Below are 24,315 nucleotides of genomic sequence, written 5' to 3'. Positions count from 1 at the left end.
CCAGGGCTCAGAGTGTGACCAGGGTCAGGGCTCAGTGTGTGACCAGGCTCAGGGCTCAGAGTGTGACCAGGGTCAGGGCTCAGTGTGTGACCAGGGGTCAGGGCTCAGAATGTGACCAGGGTCAGGGCTCAGAGTATGACCAGGGTCAGGGCTCAGAGTGTGACCAGGGTCAGGACTCAGAGTATGACCAGGGCCAGGGCTCAGAGTGGGACCAGGGTCAGGGCTCAGAGTATGACCAGGGCCAGGGCTCAGAGTGGGACCAGGGCCAGGGCTCAGTGTGTGACCAGGCTCAGGGCTCAGAGTGGGACCAGGCTCAGGGCTCTGGAGCCCCCTTGGTGAAAAAGGCATAGGAACACCCCTTTTCCAGACCTGCCTGACAGCGTGGGGCCTGAGTTCACATCCTGGGTCCCCACCACTCTGTCCCCAGCACAGGGCGGGAGGAAGGGTCAGACGCAGGGAGGGGAGGGAGGAAGGGGGAGGCAGGAACAGGACTCAGCCTCTTGTTCACGTGGCGGTCCTGGGTTCATAACTGGGGTCAAGGACTTTTCCCAGAGGGGGGGATGGAGGTCCTCTGGGCAGGTGTCCAGTCCAGGGCCTCACTGGGATCTTAGTTTCCTCGCCTGCCCTGCACACCTGTGGGGCAGGGAGCTCCATGTCTCCTCTCAGCCGCTCTGGGGAGTGGAGGCCAATGCCAGGCTGAGGAGGCCATGTGCTAACTGTGACCTGGGCTGGGAGCCTGGGCCTTAATTGGAGAACGTCCAGCTTGTAAAAGAGTGAGTTTCAAATGCCTGGTTAGTTTAATGAGGGGCGGCTCCCCCCCCGCCCCCAACCCCTGGGCAGGCTGGTACTTGGGACGCATTTCTCTGCCCATCCCCAGGCCAGGGCAGCCTCTGCCCTCCTGCCCTCCTCGTGCGGAGGATCCCCCCCTTCCCTGAGAGCATCTCTGCAGATAGCTGGGCCCTCTCAGGCCCCTGCCCCACAGGACTGCAGAATCTTTGTTGCAAACGGCCCTTTGAGAGTCCTTATGTTCAGTATTTCCCACATTGCCCTATTAGGGGAAGAAAATCTCTTACAGATCCCCAGGGATATAGACCTCAGTCTGAGAAACGCGGTGCCCCCTGGGAGAAATCCAGCGGACTTTGCTTGTGGGAGGGTTTTGGGAACCCACCCCCTTGCCTATTGCTCTGCACTGGCTCCTCCTCTTCTTTCAAGCCCCGCCCCTCGTCGCCCCTACTTCAAATGCAGCCCACCTTCTCCAGGCTGCGCACAGGGCTCCGGTGTGTTACCCGACAGATCACTGAATGCGGGTCCCCCAACCCCTCACATTCAGCCCCTCATCCCTGCACCCCAGGACCAAGGGGTTACGGAGTAGAAATCAGCAACGCCCGGGGCAGGGGGAGCCCAGAGCCCCGGGAGCTCTCTCCCTCCCACAGACTGTCTGCTGCACCCACAGACCTGAGGCCTGGCTTCCGCCTGCTGGCCTCTGAGCTGGGTCTAGGGCCGGCCCACTGCCTGGTGCTACAAACAAAGGCTCATGGCCCCAGTGTGGGCTCCATCGTGCCCTTCCCAGCCACGTGCCCCTCGAAGCGAGACCAAAGAACTTCCTCAGGCCTGGGCTGAGGGCTGAGGTGGAGTCTGGAAAGTCACCCAGGCTTCACAGTCCAGTCCGTATCTCAGGACAGCTCCAGGCAAGGCTGGGCTTCAGGCCAGGGAAGCCAGGGGCTGCCGGGCAAGGCCTGGCTGCTGCCATGGCCCGTGGCCGCAGGAGGTCACCAAGCTCGGAGGGATGAAGGAGTGGACGGAGTCGAATGGAGTGAATGGTGTGGACGGAGTGGGTGGTGTGGATGGATGAATGGTGTGGATGGAGTGGGCAGTGTGGACGGAGTGGGTGGTGTGGATGGATGAATGGTGTGGACGGAGTGGGTGGTGTGGATGGATGAATGGTGTGGACGGAATGGGTGGTGTGGACGGTGTGGATGGAGGGGGTGGTGTGGACACCAGGATTGCTTGTTCAGTGTCCGTCCCATCTCGGTATACAGATGTGCACAGTTTTAGGGGAAGTGATCAGAACTTTGTTTCCTTACCCACCCTTACCTTTTGGGGCCTGGGGTAAATGGAGAGCCAAAAGTATGACAGTTCTAAAAGAGGCTTTAAAAAGCTAAAATAAAATACCATCGAAACAAACTGGACGGGGACTTTCCTGGCGGTCCAGTGCTTAAGACTCTGTGCTTCCAATGCAGGGGGAGCAGTTTCAATCCCTGGTCGGGGAACTAAGATCCCACGTGCCACATGGCACGGAAAAAAACAAAAACCCAAACAAACAAACAAAATCTGGACCTTCTAGTGCGAGTCTAGGTTCCCGGCTCCGAGACCTGAGCTGCCCTGCACTGCAAGGCTGGCCCTGCGTGCCCCAGCCTGTGCGCCAGCTCCACCTCCCACCCCCACCAACAGCTGCCCTGTGCCACACCTGGGCCTGAGGATGAGCACCCAGAAGCTCAGCCCGTCCTCTGCGGGTGGGTGAAGCAGCGGTCCCCCCACAGGGGTCCTGGGAAAGGGTGCAGGCTCCAGGCGGGCGCCTCTAGGACACAGGCCAGGGCGGGGGTCTGACGGTGTTCTAGACAGAGGTGATTCTGCCGGGGAGGGGAAGGTGGAGAGAGGGCCGTGGGCACAGGCCAGGCTTGGGCGAGGGAGGGCCTGGAGGTATGTGTGGGTCCACCCTGGAGGCGGATGTGAGGGCAGAGTTACTCAGAGAGCCCTGCGGCCCAGTCAGAGTTGCATCCGGAAGGGTGGCTATAGTTACTGGGGAGGGGCCGGTAGCCGCCAGGAGAGAGGCTGCGCCCTGGGAGGGGATGGAGTAGAGACACCAGGAGATGTGAGCTCCCACCCCAAGACACTAAGTGGGGGCAGCCCCGTGCGAGTAGGCCATTTGCTGCATCCCCCAGGGCACCCTTGTCACCCACAGTCCCTCAAGCCTGGCCTGGAGGCCTGATGGGCAGCAGAGCAGCTCCCAGTGGTACGCCACTGGCTCCGCTTGTCCCTGGTCAGTTGGGCACACACACCAGCACCCTAGGAGCTCACTGGAAATGCAGGCTCAGGTCCCACCTGGGGCTCCAGGTCAGAAGCAGCATTTCGCCAGAGCCCAGGTGATCTGTGTGCATCGGATTGACAGGCCCGTCCAAAGCCAGCTTTCAGCCTGTGGTCCCTCAGTTTCCCCATTAAAATGCCTCCCTGCTGGCCCTGGCCCAAGAGAGAGGCCCAGGGGAGATGGCTATGCCTACTCAGAAGAGCTCTGGGGGAGCCGTGTCCCCCCAGACCCCAGGGCAGAGCTGTGACCCCCAGACCAGACCTCAGGGCAGGGCCCTGTCCTTAAGACTCCCAGAGCGGGTCCCCATGCCCGTGCTGCCTGCCTTCTTCCCAGCCCAACCTGGGGCCTCACGATCACTGCAGAGACAGGGAGGCCGAAGGCTCAGCACAGAGGGACAGGCAGAGAGAGGATTAGCAGACCTTCTGAGAGCCCCTGGGGCCCCTGGGGGGCAGGGCAAGGGGAGGCCCGGGAGGCATGAGTCAGGCTGGCCTGGCTGGCCCAAGCTCACCTCTAGCTAAATTCCTAGGTCTGCCTGACCAGGAAGCCGGCCGTATAAAGGCCCCCGGTGTCGGCTGTGGGGGACACAGGCGGTGTCCTGTGTTCCCAGTCCTAGCTGGCAGATGCCCCACGATGAGGCCACTCCTGGTGTTTCTGCTTCCGGCTGTGCTGTGCACTGACCTGGGTAAGGGACGCTGACCTGGGTGGGAGGTGCCGGGTAGGGCTGGCTGCGGTCTGAGGGTCTGCGGCATCAGCCTGATGGGGGGCTGCAGGGATTGGGGGGAGAGGCCCTCGTGGCTGCTCCCTGACCAGCCAGACACGGAGACCTTGGTGTCCCTTTGGGCACAGCTTCTGGCACATCTGCCTCCTGTGGGGCGAAGGACCCTGGCGAGCGGTCCGAGGCGGCAGAGCTCTGGGCCAGGCAGGGGGACCTTGGTTCCAGTGAGGGTAACCAACTGTCCTGCTTTCCTGGGATTTCTGGGAGGCGGGACTGTGGTGGGAAAACCAGGGAAAGGAATCGGTCGCCCCCCTTCAGTCGCCCCCCTCCAGTCCCAGCTCTGCCCCTACCTGATGACCTGGTTTTACGACCTTGAACACCAGCGCCTGATGCTTTTAAGGTCACCGGAAATGGGGCCTGAGGAGTGGGTGGTACAGCCCGTGATTATCAGCTGAATAATTATCATCCGGGGATAATTAGCCCCACCTGTGGCTTCCCTTGAGGGTGGCTGGGGGATGAGGGCTGAGGTGGAGCCGCCAGCTGTCGGGGAAGGCCCGGGGCGGGGGGGGGGCGGGGGGTAGAGGGCAGAGGGGAAGGAGCCACCTTGGGGATCAGTCCCAGATTGGGGGGGCTGGAAAGATAGGTGGAGGGGACTTTCGGGCAAGGGTGTGAGGCTGGTTCCGTGGACCGGGCAGTGGGCAGGGTCGCTTCTCAAAAGAGAGCCTGGTGCAGAGGTGAGTAGTGGGAAGAGAGAGCCGGTGCTGGGGAGGCGCCCCACCGCCTGTGCCCCGGGTCCAGCTGTGGGAGCAGGGCAGGGGGCAGGCGGGCTTGGGACGCCTCTGTCCTCCAGGGCTCAGCGCTCCTGGGAGGCTGACACCGGGATAGCACAGGGACCTAAGGAGCATTAACCCATTCATGCTCAGCACGGCCCAAGGACGTAGGGACTATCTGGACCCCTGTGGGGGAAACTGAGGCACAATAAGGTTCTTGGTCAAGGGAAGCTAGGAGTCTCTCCCCCCCCCCACCAGCGCCCAGGACTTAGTTGCACACAGAGGATTAGGAGTGGCCGGGGGTCACCCTGAGACACAGAGGCCTATTCTTCTTGGGGAGTTCCAGAAGCCTGACCTGGGAGGTACGGCCTCCGAGCCCGGGGCGGGGGCTCTGGAGGTCTGAGCTTGACCTCCTGCTTGCCTGTGGTCCAGCCACAAGCGCCCCAACCCTCCCCATAGGCGGAAATAGATTTGACATCAGTTGACCCATGTGGGCAAGGACACCCCACGGGGCACCCCGCCCGGGTCCCCCACAGCCCCCCACGCCGAGCCCTGGCAGAGAGGCGCCCTTTCCTACAGCGCAGCCCACGTAAGGGGCTCCTCGCTTTCCCACCTGCCCACTCGCCCTGTCACAGCTCCTGGGTCCTCGCAGCCTGGTCCCCGCCGGCCTGGCCTCCGCCAGGCTGCACCTTCTGCCCGAGGGTTCTTTCCCCAGATGACAAGTAAAAATCTGTTCATCTGTCCAGGCCCAGCTCCAGGGCCACCCACTCCAGGGAGCCTTCCCAGACGGCCCCCACCCCCTGTTAAGACCGTGGTCCCTCTCGGCCAAGTGCCCACAGAGTGTCTGTTGCACACTCCGCGCCAGCACACTCGGGGTTACGCGCTGCACCTCGGGCGGCCACCCTTGGACGGCCTTTGGGGCCTCCAGGACAGGAGCCTTGTCCCGGTCTCCCTGTCGGTGGGACCTAGGGCCGGCTGCTCAGCATTCAGGGGTGAGCCAGGACCGGCCCTTTTGCTGCAGACTCCCCATCGATCGGCCTGGGGTGGGGTGCACCAGCAGGCCCCAGGCATTGAGGGGCAAGGCCTTTCCTTCCTGTTAGTAAACAACACTTAACACCTACTGTGTGCAGGCAGCAGTCCTGAGCCTGGAGCCCCATCCTGTAGGTAAGGACACTGCGGCCCAGAGAGGGACGGGGCAGTGAGGAAGAGGACCCAGGTCGTCTCTGTCCCGGGGGAGCCTGCAGACCTCCACCCACCGCCTCTGCCCGCACTCCTGCTGCCAGACTGGCGCTCACACACACAGGGCCAATGGAGCACAGCAGTCCCTGCCCCTCGGCCTGTCCCAGGGGACCAGGAAGAGGGGGCGCTCAGTCTAGCCCCAGGCCCGGGCCCCCAGGCTGCCCACCCCAGTGGCCGCCCGAGCCCCCAGCCCAGACTGACCACGGGTCTGCTTCCTTTCCTCCCAGCCCAGGCCCTGCAGTGCTGCGGCCTCGAGCCCTGCGAGCCTCTGGTGGAGTGCCCCTCCCAAGAAGTACTGTGTGATTATGCGCCCTGGTAAGTACCCACGCCCCGCCCTGACGCCCTGCACGCCCTGCACGCCTGCACACCCCGCTGGCCTCTCCTCGGCCCACCCAGACCCTCGGGGGACACCACGCCCTCCAGCAGGAATCCCCGCAGTGGGGCCCACCCCGGGGCTGTAGGGGGCAGGGACTACCCATCCTTGTTTGTAATACTCACGTGTCCATACAAGGGTCGGTTAAGAGAAACTCCTTCAGCAGCCCAACAACACCGTCACAGCAAGGCCCCAGCATGGGCTTCCCTGTTTGAGTGAGTCCATGTAAAATACTTGGGAGGGAGGGAGCAGGCGGTCCATGGATTCTGCAAGATGTGGGCACGCAAGGAGGGTGATGGCTGGGACGCCTGGCCTCGGTCGGCAGCCCGGCGGGGGTGCCTCTCCCGGGCTCCCCACCTCACATCATGGGTGGCAGGACCCCTGACCTGGGCACCTCGCACTGTGCTGGGACCCCGGCCTGCCCTGCCCAACCACACCCAGACCCTGCCTTCTCCAGGCTCCCCTCACACCCCCAGGGCAGGCCCCTCCTTCCTCCAATCTTCAGGTCTGAGCGGCCACGAGCTGAACCGGGGCCCAAGCTCTCGAGTAGGGCCTGCTGGTGACAGTGACAGGCAGGGTCAGGGTCCCTCCAGCCGCCTCGCTCTCCCACCTTCCTGTCCACTGGTCAGCCAGAGCATTTATGCATCACAGACCCACGGGGTCTCCTTCCTTCCTGCCTCCGGGGCTCAGGGTGCTGAAATCGGAGAGGGACGGAGCCTCTGGAAGGCCACTGGCGCCCCTGCCAGCCCCTGCCAGGCGAAGTCAGACCTTTCCCATGGTACCCTGGTTGCCCACGGGTGGGGGGGGGCATCGGTACTGGGAGGTGGCCCTACCTCCCCCAGAGGCGACCCCGCGGGGTGCTGAGAGAGAAGGAATAGAGCTGCAGGGCTGCTCTGAGCTGTCTGAGGCGTGGGGTCTGGTGAGTTTGCTCGTCCTCGGTCTTGGGGGCCCCGCTGTGCCTTGGAGGGGCAGGCGGCGCTTTATGGGGCGGTCCTCAGCAAGGCACATGCTCAGGTGGGGACGCAGCACTTCCCTCTTCTCTAGGAAGCCAACTTCTGTCCCGAACCCCCTGGGCCAGAGAGGCAGAAACATGCTTTCAGCAAATCCCACGCTGGGGGCTGACACGGCACCCCCTGGGTAGCCCCTCGGGGCTTCAGTGTACCCCGGCAGGGGTGCTCAGCTCTGTGCCCACCCCTGCCCATCCTACATCCCCGATCAGGGCACGCCAGGCGCCCGGAGCTCTGAGTCTCCGCCCAGGGCCCAAGGCCCCCGGCTCTCCAGAGGTTTTGCTCCTCCACACGTCTGCCCAGGGCCCTTCCTCAGGAGCCCGTCTACCTGCCCCAGAGGGAGGAAGGCCCTTCCTGTTCCCGGCAGCCACCTCTCTGGCCCCAGAGCCTGTGTGCCCAGCCACTGTTGGTCCCTGCTCCTGTGACAGGGCAGTGGTGGCTGTTCCGTCGGGGAGCACAGCAGTCCCGAGAAGTGCAGGGCAGCAGAGGTTTCAAGCCAGTGGGAGGGGGCCTGCCCTCCTGTGGGACTCCTGCCCGCTGTCTGCACCTTGGGCTATGTCTGGGGGACAAGATAGGCTGAGGGTGCCCTGCCTTGCAATAAGGGTGTCAGGATTCCCTTGGGGGCCCTCCCAGCCCCCAGCACAGCCAGGCCCAGAGGCCCAGGAAGAGGTGTTTATGGGGCACGTATGGGGCAGCCATCCCAGTAGCAAAGGTGGAGCTCAGGGTTGGACCCCTCCACCCAGCCTTAGAAGCTTGGGGCTTCTTCTCTTAAGGAAAGTGGAAATTTCCTTTCTTGCCTCTCTTCTCTGACCAACCTTCCCTCTGGGGCAGGCCCCACCCCTACAAGTCCCAACGGAGAGCCACGTTGGACGCCACATGACGACTCATGGCCACCTCCTCCAAGAGCTTCTGTGTTCAGAAGTAGGGGTGGGGCAAGGGGGCTGCTTCCAGATGAAGGCACTCACTCTCCCTCACTACAGATGAGCAAACTGAGGCACGAAGAGCCTTCCGGACCCTTTCCCGGCCCCCCAGCTCCTGGTGGGGGAGTGGTGGTCTGCACCCAAGCCTGAGTTCTCTCTATGCCCACCTACAGGTGCCCCCCAGTCATTAAATCAACAGACACTCAGAGGTCACGTGGACACAGACACCACGGTGACACAGCAGACCTGGGGGCCGTAGCCCGCAAACCGACAAGCAAAGGTGGGCCCGCAAGTTCTGACGGGGACTCGGGAGGAGGTCGGGTGCTGCAGGGCTCACTGGCCTCTCAGAGGGCGAGGTTGTGGCTGTGATCCTGACCACAGGCGGGCAGCCGGACGGCAGGTGCAAAGGCCCGGAGGTAGGGAAGGGCTGGAGGGACTTCAAGAGGACCCCCGGCGGGAAGACTGAGGGTGGGCACCTGACGTGCCAGCAGAGCAGGGCTCTCGGGCAGCGGGGCAGGGAGGCTGGCTCTGACCCTGGAGCCCCCGCTTCTGCTGCTGGTTTAGGGAGGAGCATTTAGGGGGCGCGGGGGTGGGGCTGTCTGTGGAAGGCTCAGGCTTCGACCTGTTATTTCTGAAATCCCTGAGGGAGGGTGGGGTGGGAGGGCAGGGAGGCAGCTGGAGCTCAGAGGGCTTGGGAGCAGGGGTGACTCTGCAGTCTTCTGGGCTAGAAGCCCAGACCGCCAGCCAGCAGGGGTCCTGGAGCACCAGGCCCTCCGTGTGCCCTGGGCTTCGCAGTCAGAGCTGCTTCCTCTGTTCTGGGCACATCCCTGGGGGCTCCTGGGCCTCTGTGAGTCACCTTTCCTCCAGCCAGGGAGGCTGCCCCTGCTCCCTTCTTACATAACATCCAAAGTTATGACGGCACAAACCCTCTGATCCCCTGAGCCCCTGGGATTGTAGTCATGAGCTCCTGGCAGGCCCAGACTGGGACCCACCTCCCTGCCCCAGGGCTGTACCCACACCCAGAGAGGGCTGCAACAATATGCAAACTCCTGGACCAGGACTGGTGCCAGAGCCGGGTCCCTGAGGCCACCAAGCTGAGCAGAAAGCGTTGGAGCTGGGCTGTTCCAGACCCCAAGCTCAACAGCCGCCTGAAGCCTGGAGGAGCAGACGCCCGGCCCCGTGAGGACAGAGTGCCACTAGCTCCCAGGCCACGTGGCTGCTGCCGACGCCGCCCTGCTGGCTCGCATCGCCCTGTGCCTGGGAACCATGTCTGCAAAATGCAGGGTCTGCAGAGAGTCTGTCCACGTCTGAAGTCGGGGTCTCACTGCAGACTGAAGACTTCCCCGACACATAGTCCCAATTCCAGACTTTCATCAGCTGTTTCCAAAAAACCTTTTTGTTAAATTCTAGGTTGTCCTGGCCATATTTTAGTGGGGCTTAAAGAGTGGCAGCACCCAAAAAGGGGTCATTTCCTGTTCCCAAGGGGCAGGGGACAAAGTGACAGGGGTGGAGGGTTGCCAAGGAAAGGAATTTCCACTGCCCTGTGTAAGAGGTACTAGTGCCAAAGACGGACAGATACGGAGCGCATGATTTATATTAGATATTTATTCCCCTCTTAAGGGTTAGGATCAGTGATGTCCTCCCAAAGCCCTTCTCCTCCCCAGTTAACATAATCTTAAATAAAAAGGGAGTGTCTGCGTGTCAGGTGTTGCAAGTTCCAGAGCTGCCTGCCAACCACCTGCAGACCTAAGTTTCTCAGAGTCCCACCAGGTTCCACTCCGTGGTCTTTGAGAATTACTGTTTTCTCTGTCAGGGGTAGGTGTGTGTATAAATGAGGAAGGGAAGAGGAGAGAGGAGAGAGGAGATAGAGAAACATCACTGTAATTATTTCCTAGAGGACATGTAAGTGGAATGAGTAGATGGGTAGATGGTGGATGGTTGAATGGATGGATGGACAGATGGATAGATTGATAGACGGATGGAAGATGGATGAATGCGTGGATAAAAGGAAGGGTGGATACATGGATGGATAGGTAGATGAGTGGATATACGGATGGGGAGGGTGGATGGATGGATAATGGATGGGTGGATGGACACATGGATAGATGGATGGATGGCTGCATGCGTGCATGATGGATAGATGAGTGGATGGGTGGGTAGGTGCTGGGAGCAAGTGAGGACAGAGAAGTGAGGGTGGAAAGTGAGAAGGGCCCTGTGGTCACTACCCCAGAACCTATACCCATGCCTTCATGGAAGGACGCAGCTCACACCTGAGGGCTTCGCCCTCATCACCCAGATCCCCAAGTCCCAGTGTCCTCTCAGGGACACAGCCAGAGAAGCTGACGGTCAGGGCCCGTGTGGGGCTCCGTGGAGAGGTGCCCAGTGCTGGCCCTAGGAGCTGCTGTGAGCAGGGCTCCCGTGAGGCCTCTCTCAGGGGGATTGGTCTCCCTTGGCCCTAGGGCTCCTGCCCAGCCACTCCTGGCAGCAGGCTGTGCTTCCAGGCAGGGAAGGGCTGCCCATGGGCAGCAGGCTGTGCTTCCAGGCAGGGAAACGCTGCCCATGTAGCTACTCCCTGGATTTTCCGTCTGGCCGAGCAGGAAAGAGGGGCCCCGCATGTGTGAGAGGCCAGCGCAGAGGGGCAGAGCCGGCCTTGGACCCCAGCCCCCGGCCCAGCCCAAGGATATTAACTGCACCCAGAAGCCTCGCCCAGCGATGGGGAGAAGGTGTCTCTGGAGCAGGGCAGCTGGTGGCCAGGGCCCCAGGGGATGATCTAGGATGGATGGGGCCACGCCAGGCCCTGGGCAGTTGGTGAGAGAGACCTACATCTAGGCCCGCGGCCCTGGGTGTAAGGGCAACTCTCCTGCACCAGGAAGGATGAGTGGAGAGGCCAGGGTGAGGGTCAGAGCCCCATGCTGGGGGGCCAGGCCCAGCTCTGGCTCCCACTCACTGACTGGGTGACCCTGGGCAAGGCCCTGCCCTCTGTATGTCAGCTGAGGGAGGCCCCGTATGCTGCAGGTGTGTGACTTACAGGAACAGAGCAAGCCCAAGGGAAACCCTGCATCACTCCGCTGCCTGACTCAGGGGAAGTCACCTCACTCCAGCTGGGGAAGGAGAGAGAGACAGAAAGGGAGCATGACCCCCAAGGCCATGCACGGCCCCTGAGCCAGACCCTGGCTGCCTTGCCGGGATGCCCTTCCCCACTCCACCCCGGGGAGAGCCCCCCTGGGTCCCTCGGCCTCCCTGATAATCATGCTCACGTGGGGTACACACAGAGCATCACGTGTCCACCCCCTCGACGTCCCCCCAGCTAGTCAGGGGGCCCTGAAGCCTGGACCTGTCTCTCCTCGTTCAGTCTCCATTTCACCCTCTGTGCCTGGTACGTGCTGAGTCCTTCTAAAACTCTGTTGAAGGAATGAAGGAGGGGGTGAATGGGGTGCCTCGAGGTGGAGGGAGGTTTGGGGGTATAGCCGGGGCCGGGGCTGCCCTTGTGGCCTGAGCTGAAGAAGCCTGTCCCGGCCTGAGGTTTGGAGGGCAGGCCTGGGGGCCTTTTGGAAGGCCTGGGGTGCCTGCTGTGCCACGCTGGGCCAGGCGCTTCCCTCTCTGGGCCACACTCCTGCTCTGTGTAACCCCAGTGGCCCTGCCCCTCTCCCATGCCCAGGCTGAGACGAGGGGGAGCGGGCAGGAAGGCAAGGTGCAGGGAGAGGGCCCGGGCAGGAGAACCTCAGCTGCAGGCAGAGGCCTGGGCTTGTCCTGGCGTCTGGCTTCCTGGCCAGCTGAGTTCAGGGAGCAGGCAGGGCTGGGGGTGGGTGTAGGGGGTAGTATTCCCTCCAAGGCCTCTCCTGGGCGTCACGCCTGCTGGTACAGTCAGGTCTAGGGACCCAGGCTGATAGGAGGGCTCGGGTTCTGGAAAGCAGCTGCTCTCTCCAGCATGTGAGGGCGGAGGGAAGGAGGGGTCAGTGGTGACAGAAACAAGCCAGTCTCTGCCCCACTCCCGGATGACCTGGCGCCAGCCCGGCCCTCTCTGGCCCTTATTTCCTCACCGGTGAAAGGGGTTGGTAGGGGACGAGCTTCAGGCCTCCTCTCTCCCCTGAACCCGGCCTCTAAGACCGTGGTGGCCAGAGCACTGCCTGCAGGAAGCCCTCCCCGACTGCACCGTCCTGGTAACTCCCAGTTCTCTGAGAGCCCCAGTCATGGAATCACCCACTTTCTCCCACAAGTAAAGTGTATCTGGGGTTGATGTTTCTGCTAGGAAGCCCCAGGAGAGGCAGCTCGCGTCCTCGTGGGCAGCCCTGCTGGGGCAAAGGCCTCCTTCCCACAGAACAGGACCAGCTGCCGCCTCTGCTCCAGTGTCTAGCCCTGCCACCAGGGCACACAGCCACGTAAAAGCCTGAGGTGCCTCACGGAGGTGGATCGGGGGTACAGGGCCCCCTCCAGCCCCACATGCAGGGACCCCGCTGCCCAGCTCCCTCACGCCCAGACCTCCACTCCCAGCCGGCCCGACATCCCTGGATCCTGCAGCACCACCGGGCCCGACAGGAAATCCAATCCCCCAGACCTATTTTTCCAGCAGCTTCCATGACCCTTGGCCAAGTAGTCACCACTCCCCACCTGCCATCTGCCACCCCTCGCTAGTTGCCACCCTGTCACTGAGCCCTGTGCCCTGCTTCCCAGGGCCTCCTGGGCACCCTCCTTCCACTCCGAGGGAGGCCTCAGAGCTCAGGGTGACTTTCCCTCTCTGGATCAGGGCCCAGGGACCCCCACGTCACCTGCCTTGTCAATCCAGACCCCAGCTGCCTTAAACAAGCCCCAGGGACCAGCCAGTAGGCCAGGCAGCCTTTGCGGGCTCAGGTGGCTGATGCGGGGCTGCCTCGGGGGCTCCTGCCTGCCCCCCCCCGTGCCCCCCAGGATCCTGGAAGGCACCGCAGCACCACCCCTCCACCATCGTGCAGGTCTTGCAGGTCCAGTGACTGCTTCAGGCTGGGCACACCTCTTTGGACCCCCAGCATCACGATATGCACCCCTGACTTTGCAGGGAGGAGGTGAGGCCCAGCTCAGAAGCCAGCTTGCCCGGGGGCCTGCCAGGAGGAAAGGCCAGGGGTCTGTAGCCCAGACCTGACCGTCCTGAGCCTCTGCTCCAAAGAGCCTTAGGCTGGCCCAGATCCCCACAGCAGGCGCTGCCCCACCAGACCCTCAGGGGGATGTCCACCGGCAGGTTCGGCTGCTGGCAGCGGCCCAGGGCCGACCTCCATCGGTGCCCCGGCCCCACTCAGCGTCATCACAGCCTGCCTCTGCGGGTCCCACCCGCACCTCCTAGCAGGGTCTGCCGGGCACATTGGAGAAGTAGTGGGGTCCCAGGGCCAGCAAGCAGACAGGGAAACCTGTGGGGAGAGGGACAAGGGAAGGGGGAGCCTACGCGCAGAGGCCCGAGTCCTTCCTGTGAGCAGTGCTGGAGGGGGAAGGTGCGGCGGGATCTGCCCGGCAGCCCCCAGCCGAACCCCGCACCGGGAGGGGCCCTAGGCCTGGCCTGGAAGAGCACACTGCCTTTCAGGACCAAAGCAGACACGGAGAGCAATTGTCACAAGGCAGGACACAGGCAGCTGCTGGAGGAGGGCCGGGCTGGAACATGGCGGAGGGAGCACTTGGCGAGGAGGGGGCCTGGGCCTGGAAAGATGGGAGGCAGGGGCGGTGGAGACGACGGGGGGTTGAGTCTTTGCCTCCACACCACCCCCTCCCCAGCATCCAGCCCCTGCCCCTCCTCCGAAGCCCCAGGCCCCGCTGGACTTCACATCCCTCACCCAGTTGGTGCTCACCTCTCCACAGGCACATCTGGCATCCACGTCCCTGCCCCGAGGGCTTCTCTTTCCCCTTCTCCCGAGGTCCAGACATCTTAGTGAACACTTCACTTCCCTAGGGTCTTTTCCCCAGGACCCCTGGGGGTCAACCTAGCAACCCAGAGCCCCCGGGAGCCCAAGAAGGCAGGGCCTGAACCTCCTCCTGCACCACGCCCCTCGGCCCCGAGCACGGCACTGGGCACCCCCAAGGCAACCACACAGGCTTGGGACTCTGTGACCTTATCTGAGGGTGGAAGTCAGAGACAAAGCGGAAGGTCAAAGACAAAGTAACCAGAGCTGGGCAGAGGACAGAGAAGAGGCAGGCTGCAGAGCCAGCTGAGGCCTCTGTCCACAGCCCAGAGAAGGGCAGGCAGTGGGGGGTGGTGGGGGGTGGTGGTGGAGCGCGGGCAGAGATCCCTCCAGCTGGCAGGGCAGGGGTGTGCCTCGCTGGAGGGCGTGGGCCAGGCCGGAAGGGGCAGGTCCCCGCCCCTCCCTCCCACCAGCACCGGTCCCAGCTATAAGGCCTCTGGAGAGGAGGGGCTCCCACTGCCCCGGGAACACCCGAGATGAAGACAGCCCTGCTGTTCCTTGTTGCCCTGGCTGTGGCTTCTGGGCCAGGTGAGGGGCTGGCTGGGGGCTGGGGGCAGTGGGGAGCCGGACCCTGGAAGCCTGGAGTTGCTCACCTCTAGGCACGGAGAACCTTGGCGTTGTGAACCCTAGAACAAAGTGAACCCCGCATCTTAATTTTGTGGGATCACAGACTTAACAATATTTCAGAATCAGAAAATCAACCCCAAGAATCAGACGTTCTGAGAGGGAGCGATGCTGGGAGTTGTCTTCAGATGCCTCTCCTGGGGAAAGACAGATACTCAGGGTTCAGCCCCTGATCCCCCTCTCCAGGGCCCAGGGCCCTCCTGGGTCACCCTTCCCCCTCCCCCCCGCAGGCTCAGCATGGCCAACCTGACAGCCTCCGGGACCCCAACGCAGCCTCAGGTCCTCACCGTGGGCTCCCCACCAGGAGACAGCCCCCAGGGTGGGGACTGCAGCCAGGTCCTGTGAGCCACTATTAGCAATCCCAGAGCCTCTGATGCCCCTGGGGAAGGGTCTTCAGTGCACCCCATACTGGCCACCTCCTCACTGGTCCTCTAGGGATGCCCGGCACTGGACAGCTCCTCCGGGTGGGCTGCCAGGGCCCCAGCAGACAGGGACTGTCACCTCCTGCCTCCTGAGGCTGTGTGCAAGACCTGAACCCTGGTGGGGCCCAGGGGCCTCAGAGGCGACTGGCCTAGGGCAGGGGTGACAGAGGGCTCTGTCCAGGAGTCTTTTCTGGCAGTAAACCCAGGCATCCCTGTCTCCCTGGGAGGTCTCCCCGGGGCCTGCTGAAACCCCTACACCCTCGCCCCCAGCCCAGGCTCTCCAGTGTCACGTATGCACAAGCTCCACCAACTGTGAGAAACCTCAGAGCTGCTCAGTCAACTCCAACTTCTGCAAGACGGTGACCAAGGGTGAGCGATCTGGGGGAGGGGAAAGGGGCCCCTGCAGGACACTCCAGGGCTCTGTCCCGGTGCCCCAGGGCTTGGAGGATCATCCCTGGGGAGGATGGTGGGAGTGATCTCGGTGACTGACCGGTCACGGTGGCGATGGAAGCTGGGAACTGGTACTTGGGAGGCCCTGGGGGTCGGAGGCGGTGCCTGGCCTGACCTCGCCCGCCCGTCCCCAGTGGAGCCCCTATCTGGGAACCTGGTGGAGAAGAACTGCGCGGAGTCGTGCACGCCCACGCACAAGCTGCAGGGCCAAGTCAGCACAGGGGCCTCGGCCACCCTGTGCTGCACGGGCGACCTGTGCAACGAGAGTCTGCAGAGCGCTGCGCCCGCCCGCGCCCTGCTCACCAGCGCCCCCCTCGGCCTGGCGCTGGCCCTGGGCCTCCACGCCCTCACCTGGGCCGCCAGCCTGTGACCCTCGGGACCGGGGCCCCACCCCCTCCTCTCCCTGGCCAGGATGGGGGCTCAGACACCCTGGCTGGGGGCTCCCCTGGAAGGTCTAGGGCAGGGCGGTGGTGCGGCACGAAGAGCTGCTGGCTTGGAGCCGCCCCTCCCCCAGCACAAGAGGACGCCCCTCCCTGAGCAGCGAGGGGAGGAGGGGGGACAGGAGGCATTCGGCTCCCTTCAGGCTTCATATTCGTTCTGTTTGGTTTCCGTTTATTTTTCTACCCAAAGCCCTGCACCGAAATAAATGGTTGCAAACCAGCGTGGTCATGTCTGTGCTAGTTCCGGGAGTAGAGGAGGTGGGGAGGAGCCATCCACACACACCGGCCCCCAAGTCCCAGGGTTTGTCACCCAGGGCCAGTCTCGGCAGCGTGCATGATGCCTGGAGGGGCACCATCACCCTTCACCCCCGGAGGGGACACGACCCTCCCCAGACACCTCCTCTGCAGCCCCAGACAAGGAGGGCCCTCCTGGGGGAGGCCTGAGTAGGCGCGCTGGCAGAAGTTTGTCAGTGGAGCAGTGATGCGAGGCCGTAGCTCTTCACCAGGCAGCCACCAGCCTGCCTGAGACCACGCGGTGGAACCCCTCCCTGCAGGGCCGCCCCGCCCACCCTGCCAGCCCTTCCCCCACCTCTCACGGCCAAGCCCCGCCTGCCCAGGCTCGCCCGGTTCCCACCTTGTCCTACCAGGTGACCTTGAGCAACACCCTCTGCCCGCGGCAGGTCTCTCCCGCTCCGCGCTCCCGTGGGCTGAGATCCGACCGTAGCTCCTGCTGCGACGGGAATATTCCGAGGACCAGCGCGCCCCCCCCGGTGGCCACCGGGGAGCCGGGCCTTGGGAGGAGTTGCCAAGGGGGCATGCCTCTCCCCTCCCTCAGAGCCCACTCTGTGCCCTCGGCACCCGGCACCCGGGGCAGGGAGTGGAAAGGCCGGATCAGACACACGGGCCACTGCGGTCGGACAGACGGGCGGGGACGCACAGGGCGCGGACCATCCCGAGTCCTCGGGATATCCCACAGCAGGCCGGCCGTGTGGCTGGGATTTGAATCAAGAGGTGGGGGGTCAGGGACATCCGCCTCCGGAGAGGGGAGGGTGCTCTGAGCTGGGCCAGCTGGAGCCAGGGAGGAGAGTGCCTCCTGGTGCCAAACTCCGGAGAAGACCCTTCACCCCCCACCTGGAAGCCAGGGGTGCGGTCAGCAAACTTGCGGGGGCAGAAGGAGGAGGAGGCTGCCACACGGGGTCAGGGAAGGCTCCGCAGAGCAGCCATCCCTGAAGGGACACCGAGGCCACCTGGGGCCCAGGTTAGAAATCCCCGCCAGGTGGAAGAAGTTAACTACATGATGACCAGGCTGTAGCCATGACATAAGCTGCCACAATTCTGAGAACTGGCCTCAAAGAAATGGGAACAAACCAACCCTGGAAACGAAGATTAACTGTACTTAATCAAGATGGCGCTGATCAGACCACTGATAGCCAATTTCAAGATGACTGTCCGTTGACTGATTTTCTCTATTGATTTTCTTCTTCTATTTCCTTGGTTTTTGGCTCTTATTTTTATCGTTTCCTTTATTTTGCTTACGTGCGGTTTGATTTACTCTTGTTCTAGTTTCTGAAGGTGGGATCATAGGCCATTATGTCGAGAACTTTATTTTTTCTCATACAAGTGTTAGTGCCAAAATTTTCCTTCTAAACACTGCTTTAGCTGCATCCACTAGCTTTGATATATTGTGTTTTCATTTTCATTCAGTTAGAAATACTTTCTAATTTCCTTTAAAATTTTTCCTTTAGCCCACCGGTTATTTAGAAATGTGTTGCCCAGTTTCTAAATATTTGGTGATCTTATTTTTCTGTTCTTGATTTAATTCCATTGTAGCCCAAGAAAATAATTTGTAGGATTTCAATCCCTGTAAATTTGTTGAGATTTATTTTACGGCCCACAATAGGTCTATCTTGATTAATATTCTGTGTGTCCTTGAAAAGAACGGGCTCTCCTTCTGTACTTATCAAGCAGGTCACATGGGCTGGTAGTGTTGTTCAAGTCTCCTTTATCGTTATTCATTTTCCGTTGACTTCTATAAGCTCTTAAGAAAGGAGTGTTGGGCTTCCCTGGTGGCGCAGTGGTTAAAAATCCACCTGCCAATGCAGGGGACACGGGTTCGAGCCCTGGTCCGGGAAGATCCCACATGCTGCGGAGCAACTAAGCCCATGCGTCGCAACTACTGAGCCTGCGTGCCTAGAGCCCATGCTCCGCAACAAGAGAAGCCACTGCAACGAGAAGCCCGCGCATTGCAACGAAGAGTAGCCCCCCACTCACCATAACTAGAGAAAGCCCGCGTGCAGCAACGAAGACCCAATGCAGCCAAAAAAAAAAAAAATTCTCTAAGAAAGGAGTGTTGAAATCTCTGGCTGGAGTCATGAATTTTCTTTTTCTCCTTTTTGTTCTCTCAGTTTTTTTGCCTTTGTGTGTTTTGAAACTCAGTTGTTAGGTGCATAAACATGTAGGATTGCTATGTCCCCTTAATGAACCGATCCTTTTATCATTATGTAATGTCCTTCTTTATTCCTGGCTATATCTTTTGCTCTAAAATCCACTTTGTCTGACGTGAGTGTGGTCACTCCTGCTTTCTTTTAATTACTGTGAGCCTGGTGTCTCTTCCTCCGTGCTTTGCCTTTTAACCTACATGTGATCTTACATGTACAGTGGACTTCTTGAGCGCAGCAGAGACATGGCTCTTTCTCGTTTTATTTAATCTGACCACCTCTGCTTCCTAGTTGGGGTGTTTGGACCTTTCAGTGTGATTAGAGGTGTCATGGGTTTAAGTCTCTCACCCCGCCTTCTGTCTTCTCTCTGTCCCACTTGTTCTTTTTCCTTTCCCCTCTTTTTCTGCATTCTTGTCAATGACCAGATTACTCCCTGTGATTCCATTTTATCTCTTTTGTTACTTTATTAAGTAGAGCTCTTTGATTTTTCTTTTCTTGCTCTTTCTTTACTTTTTTTTTTTTTTAATTCTAGAAAAGAATTCTTTTTGCCTTTGCACGTCTGAAAATATCTTTATTTCCCCTTCACTTTTCAGAGATGTTTTGGGGGGGCATATAATTCCAAGTTGTTTGTTTTGTTTTTGTGTTTTGGTATTTCAAATATTGCTTCACTGTATTGGCTTGTACTGTTTCTGACAAGAAATCTGCTGGCGTCCTTCTTTTCTTGTGCATCACACAATGTCTGCTTTTAGTGGTTTCTCTTTATCACTGTTTTTTTAAAAAATTTTATTTTATTTATTTTTGGCTGCGTTGGGTCTTTGTCGCTGTGTGCAGGCTTTCTCTGGTTACAGTGAGCGGGGGCTACTCTTCGTTGCGGTGCATGGGCTTCTCATTGCAGTAGCTTCTCTAATTGCGGAGCACAAGCTCTAGGAGCATGGGCTCAGTAGTTGTGGCTTGCGGGCTCTAGAGCGCAGGCTTAGCGGCTGTGGAGCACAGGCCCAGTTGCTCCACGGCATGTGGAATCTTCCCGGACCAGGGCTCGAACCTGTGTCCCCTGCACTGGCAGGCAGATGCTTAACCACTGCGCCACCAAGGAAGCCCCTATCACTGGTTTTAAGCAATTGATCACGATGTGTTTTGGTATAGTTTTCTTCAATTTCTTGTGCTTGAGGTTCATTGAATTTCTGGGTTCCATGAGTTTATAGTTTCCGTGAGGGGAATTCAGGATAGAGGAAAACTGGATACTTGCCCTAAATAGCTAAGATGCACATCAAAGGAATAATTTCAATGAGCCCAGACTCTTGCATCTTCCCAAACAGAGAAAAGCACTAAAATCATTAACTTGCGATGTCTACTTTTTGTGACTAGCAGTGATCTTTTGATGTTCGAGTACATTTGTTTGTTTGTTTGTTTTTTCCCAGCAAGAACTCCTATATGTCCCGGCTCCTTCCTTACCTCTTTGGACCAGTTCCTCAGAGCTGAGAGGCTGTCTCCTGGGCTATAGTCCTCAGTAGGGTCCCCAAATAAAATATTAACTCAAGACTTTTAGGTTGTGAGGGTTTGTATTTTTTTCGATTGACACAAGGTTTCTCCTCCAGCCCTGTGTGAGCTCTGGGAACCCTTGTGCCTGCTCCTTCCACATCTTGGGGTTGGTTCCTCAAATGTGTGCACTGATGGGCCCTCAGCTGAAGACACACGCACCCTCTGCTGACCTCCCCAGCCCTGTGGGTTGGAGAGGGGACAGTTCTCTCCTCTCTGCCCTGTGAGATCCAGCTGCTTTGGCTTCCCTGAACTCTCCTCTCCTCAGTCAGAGAGTCCCGGGCTCTGTCTGGGTTTCCCCTCCCTGCTCTGTGGCCTGCAGCTCCTTTGTCTCCCCCACCTCCAGGGTCACGGCCCCTGCTGCCTGCTGTGCGACCTCGGAGAACCGTGGCTTCATTTATTTTGCCCCATTTTTCAGTTGTTTAAAGGCAGGAGGAAACTCCAGTTGCTGTTAATTCATCATGATCTGATGCTGGAGCCCACAGCATATGCCCCAGTGGAGTGTGAGCTTCATGACCGCGAGAATATTGGGGAATGTTTGCCCGTTTTATCTCCAACTCCTGGCACCCTGAGGCATCTCAGGGACTATTTGGCAAATAGGGTGACCAACCATCCCAGTCTGTCCAGGGAGAGTGCCCACGTCGCTCTGGAGGCTCAGGGCCTAGGGTCCCCAAAGTGGTTCAACTCTTTTAAAGAAAAATAAAATTGAGGGTCAAAGAAAATGTTGCATTTTTTTCCTCACATTAGAAAAAAAAAAAAAAATTTAGGGCCCATGAAAATCTTAAATTTTGCCTTAAACATTATTATTACCGTGGAAGGGGGTCCATGAAACAATGGGCTTCTTTCAAGGCTCGATTTTACGCTTTGTTAGGAGGGACCTGGTGTGGGGACCGAGGCCCAGAGATGCTAGGTAACTTGCCGAGGTCACACAGCAGGTAAAGCGGGACCACGTGGGGACCCAGAAGCCGGATCCAGAAATCAGCGCCTCCCCACCCCCCCACCCCCCACCCCTGGCACTCGCTGCAGCTCCGCTAACATCCCTGTACAACTGGGCTAAAGGAAGAAGGGGCACGGGCTGCTGCTGGGGTGCGGGGCTGACTAGCAGCACGGGGGGTGAGTGGGCGAAGGGCGGCGGGCGGAAGCAGGGAGAGGGAGGGAGGGGCAGAAGATTCCGTCCCCGTGCCCCATCGCGAGGTGCACGTGCGTCTGAGGGTAGCGCGGGTGTCACTGCGGGGGCCTAGGTCTGGGCGCGGTTGGCCCTCCGCGGGGGGCGGGGGGTCCCGGTCCCCGCGGGAAGGACGAACTCGCGGGCGGGGCGGGGCGGGGCCTGCGGTGAGGTCACGCGCGATGGGCGGTTCTGCCGCGGGGCGGCGGCGCGGCGTGGGCACTGCTGGGCTCAAGGACTGACGCACTGTCAGACCCGGGCTCGCAGGGCCGGCGAGGGGTGAGTCCTAGGCGCAACGGGGGCTCATGGTGGTGAAGGTCATGGTTGAGGTCCCCCCGACAGCCGCCCGAACTTGGGACCGCAGTCTTGGGGGCGGGGCTCTCCGGGAGGGGGCAGGAGGAGCTGGAGCCGCAGGCCCGGCCTTGCTCAGACCTTCGACATCCCGAGGTGCACGCCCGGAAAATGGGTCATGGAAGATGGATTTGTTGTTCTCGGGAACGGGAGGGTCTAATTTAGTTCCCCGAGGCGGGGACCCGGGGCTGGACTGTCCGCGCGGGGAGGGGAGTCGTGCTCCAGACACCCCCCAGACCCTTTCCGAGAGAGTGGGCATCTCCGCTCCAAACAGCAGATCCAGACTGGGAAGTTCTTGTCTTGCCCAAGTGCCCCCCTGGAGTGCATTCAAAGCACATTCCCCCACAGGCTGGACAGAGTCCGCTGCCGATCGGGGAAGCCCTGTGCCCACCCCCACCCCACCCCCCGTCGGCCGTCCCCTCGTGTCTAGGCAGCCCTTGGCAGGGGAGGAAGTGGCTCTGCCTAAAGAGGCCCCTGAGGCCCCTCCAGACCCGGCGCTGGGCCCCTGCGCAAGGCCTGAGTTCTGCAGTACTGACTCAAAACCCCAGGCAGGGCTCTGGAGGTCTTCCGGGAGAGGGGCCCCTAGCTGGGCCCTGAAAGTGTCAGGAAGTGGGGGGCCCCACGCGGGGACACGCCAGGGGCAAAGGGTAGGGGTAGCAGTGAGGACAGACCCACCCCTGGGGCCCCAGGGCCCTGGGTGGGAGACGGCTGGGTACCAAGCTCCTGGGCCCCTGCATCAACCATCCCCGGTAGACTGTCGGTTTGGCCTGGCGTTCAAGGCCCCTCCAGACTTCTGGCCTCCCCTTGGCCCCCCACCCCTGCTTCCTTCTCATCTCATTCGTGTCTCCTCCTCCAGGAAGTCTTCCCTGACTCCCAGGCTGAGTTGGGGGACTCCTCTGCACAAACCTGTGGGTCCCTCAGGCCCTGCTGTGACCACCTGTCCTCATCCCCCTCTGTGCAGGGCTATAGCGCCTCCAGTCGACCAGGAGCTCCCAGAGGGCAGGGGGTTGTCCCACCCTCTCTGTGCCCTGCCCCAGCCCTGGCCTGAGTTGAATCGAAGACCAGCTGCTCTCCACTTCCCTGCTCCCACTCTGCCCTCTCACCTCCGGCCATGGTGCCCCTGTTCGCCCTGTTCCTGGTGGCCTTGGTGGGCCTACCTGTGGGTAAGATGGATGGAGAACAGAGGGATGGACAGACCCACCTTTGGGGGCAGGCAGGCTGGAGGGGGTGGGGGCGGAAATCCCAGTGACCGCCTCTCCTCCCAGCTCTTCTGACCTGGGGAGGCTGACGGGACCAGGGGGCTGATGGGCTGGAGGAGGGGGCCTCTTGCTGTTCTCTGACCCCAATCTCCCTCCGGCCCCGGCCCCCGGCCCCCAGCCCAGGCTCTGGACTGCCACGTGTGTGCCTACAATGGCGAGAACTGCTTCAACCCCATGCGCTGCCCGGCCATGGTCACCTACTGCATGACCACGCGCACTTGTGAGTTGCTGGGATGCCCCTCACAGCCCCGCCTGTGGAGCACGGTGGCGGGTGGGGGAGTGTGAGGGAGCTGAGGAGGGAGGCTCCCACCTGCTCCAGGATCCTTTTTGGGAGCTCCTGGCTTAGGGGAACCTGGCCGAATGGCCCTGCATGCTGGGGTTGGCCCCCTCAGGGTCCTGGCCCACCTCCCCATCCCTCTGCAGACTACACCCCGACCAGGATGAAGGTGAGCAAGTCGTGCGTGCCCAGCTGCTTTGAGACCGTGTACGATGGCTACTCCAAGCACGCGTCCACCACTTCCTGCTGCCAGTACGACCTCTGTAACGGTGCTGGCCTTGCAGCCCCTGCAACCCTGGCCCCTGTACTCCTGGCCACCCTCTGGGGTCTGCTCTAAAGCCCCGTCCCGCCCTCCACAGACTCACTCAAGGGCAAAGTGCTGAGCAGCACGGTCCCACCCTCTCCCCCTGCGCACCCCCTCTCTGCCCTCCCCCGACCCCCCCCCCCCCAGCCACATCCAGGAATGTCTGCAAGAGGACTCTTGACCTCCTCCAGCTACCCGGGGGTCTGCTTCCAGGTCATGACCTGTTGTTTTCAGAAGGCCGATGTGGGACCACACCTCCCAAGGCATCTGGCTTTGACGGGGCAGCTCAGCCCCCTCCTCTGTCCAAGGATGGGGGTGTGGGCACGGTGTGCTGTTTATGGGGGATCTTCAGTTGGCCGGTGAACACTGACGTGAAGGGGACCTCTGCGTCTGCCCTGTAAGTGTGCTGGAGGGGGAGGGGAGATTAGGGACCCAGGGGGTGGGGAACAGTCCTAGGAAGAAGGCTCTCCAGGGTCCTAGGAGGGCTGCCCAGGGCAGGTGTGGCATGGCAGGCCGATCGGGGAAGCCCTGTGCCCCCCGCCCCCCGTCGGCCGTCCCCTCGTGTCTAGGCAGCCCTTGGCAGGGGAGGAAGTGGTTCAGCCTAAAGAGGCCCGTTAGGCCCCTCCAGACCCGGCGCTGGGCCCCTGCGCAAGGCCTGAGCCTGGAGAGGCCAGGCTATATTTGGTCGAGCTTGAGAGCTGATCCCAGGACTATTTTAGGCCAGGAGGGAAGGGAGCAGAGCGGTAGCCACCCGAAGCCTGGCCTTCAGCCCTAAGCAGGCCCTGGCGGAGTGCGCCTCTTTACGGGGGGCGGGGGTTTGGGGCGGCGAACTTCGCCGGGGCGCCGAGGATTCGCCGGGGCGGGGGCGGGGGCGGTGCATCCTTGAACCGGAGCGGGGCGCCCTCTGGTGGACGCTTGGGGCCACGCCGGGCAGGGGTGGGCTCGGTCCGCCGGAGGGGAGGGGAAGGGAAGGCAGGGACCGGGGAAGGAGGGGAGGAGGGGTCGGGGAAGGGAGGGGA

The 24,315-nt window shown here is 61.1% G+C and overlaps 2 protein-coding genes and 1 long non-coding RNA gene across 5 annotated transcripts in view; 2 read left to right on the top strand and 1 right to left on the bottom strand.

Annotated features, from left to right (window-relative positions):
* Positions 1 to 14,311, bottom strand: part of LOC113604992 (uncharacterized) — a 16,553-nt gene extending 2,242 nt beyond the window's left edge. The window contains exons 1-2 of one of the 3 annotated variants that reach the window (XR_003427021.1): positions 13,920 to 14,311; positions 6,308 to 6,448 (exon numbers count right to left, since the gene is read on the bottom strand). This is a non-coding gene — a long non-coding RNA (uncharacterized LOC113604992). Of the gene's footprint in view, positions 1 to 6,307; positions 6,449 to 13,525; positions 13,771 to 13,919 lie in introns of those variants that run through there. The other 2 variants (XR_003427020.1, XR_003427019.1) reach the window with 2 other exon arrangements.
* A 116-nt stretch (positions 14,312 to 14,427) lies between these two features.
* Positions 14,428 to 16,187, top strand: LY6D (lymphocyte antigen 6 family member D). Its single transcript, XM_027078014.1, has 3 exons — positions 14,428 to 14,558; positions 15,347 to 15,445; positions 15,661 to 16,187. Exons 1-3 carry the CDS (start codon positions 14,507 to 14,509, stop codon positions 15,894 to 15,896), a joined length of 387 nt encoding a protein of 128 aa, XP_026933815.1. The 5' UTR covers positions 14,428 to 14,506; the 3' UTR covers positions 15,897 to 16,187.
* A 4,971-nt stretch (positions 16,188 to 21,158) lies between these two features.
* On the top strand, positions 21,159 to 23,964 carry LYNX1 (Ly6/neurotoxin 1). Its single transcript, XM_027078015.1, has 4 exons — positions 21,159 to 21,384; positions 22,418 to 22,619; positions 22,834 to 22,935; positions 23,139 to 23,964. The coding sequence occupies exons 2-4, from the start codon at positions 22,568 to 22,570 to the stop codon at positions 23,327 to 23,329; spliced, it is 345 nt and encodes a 114-aa protein (XP_026933816.1). The 5' UTR covers positions 21,159 to 21,384; positions 22,418 to 22,567; the 3' UTR covers positions 23,330 to 23,964.
* The last annotated feature ends 351 nt before the right edge of the window (positions 23,965 to 24,315 follow it).

Source organism: Aethalodelphis obliquidens, unplaced genomic scaffold, assembly GCF_003676395.1.
Source record: "Aethalodelphis obliquidens isolate GAN/ISIS:26980383/991018 unplaced genomic scaffold, ASM367639v1 scaffold41, whole genome shotgun sequence".
Lineage (NCBI taxonomy): Eukaryota > Metazoa > Chordata > Mammalia > Artiodactyla > Delphinidae > Aethalodelphis > Aethalodelphis obliquidens.
Note: the sequence above shows the minus strand (reverse complement) of the source record. Positions and strands in the feature narration are given on the sequence as shown.

Bases quoted from the DNA above. Each gene is read 5' to 3' on its own strand.
- LY6D (XM_027078014.1), top strand. From the start codon at position 14,507: ATGAAGACAGCCCTGCTGTTCCTTGTTGCCCTGGCTGTGGCTTCTGGG. The intron at 14,559-15,346 runs GTGAGGGGCTGG...CCTCGCCCCCAG, and splicing joins GGCTGTGGCTTCTGGGCCAG to CCCAGGCTCTCCAGTGTCAC. The intron at 15,446-15,660 runs GTGAGCGATCTG...GCCCGTCCCCAG, and splicing joins CTGCAAGACGGTGACCAAGG to TGGAGCCCCTATCTGGGAAC.
- LYNX1 (XM_027078015.1), top strand. From the start codon at position 22,568: ATGGTGCCCCTGTTCGCCCTGTTCCTGGTGGCCTTGGTGGGCCTACCT. The intron at 22,620-22,833 runs GTAAGATGGATG...CCCGGCCCCCAG, and splicing joins CTTGGTGGGCCTACCTGTGG to CCCAGGCTCTGGACTGCCAC. The intron at 22,936-23,138 runs GTGAGTTGCTGG...ATCCCTCTGCAG, and splicing joins CTGCATGACCACGCGCACTT to ACTACACCCCGACCAGGATG.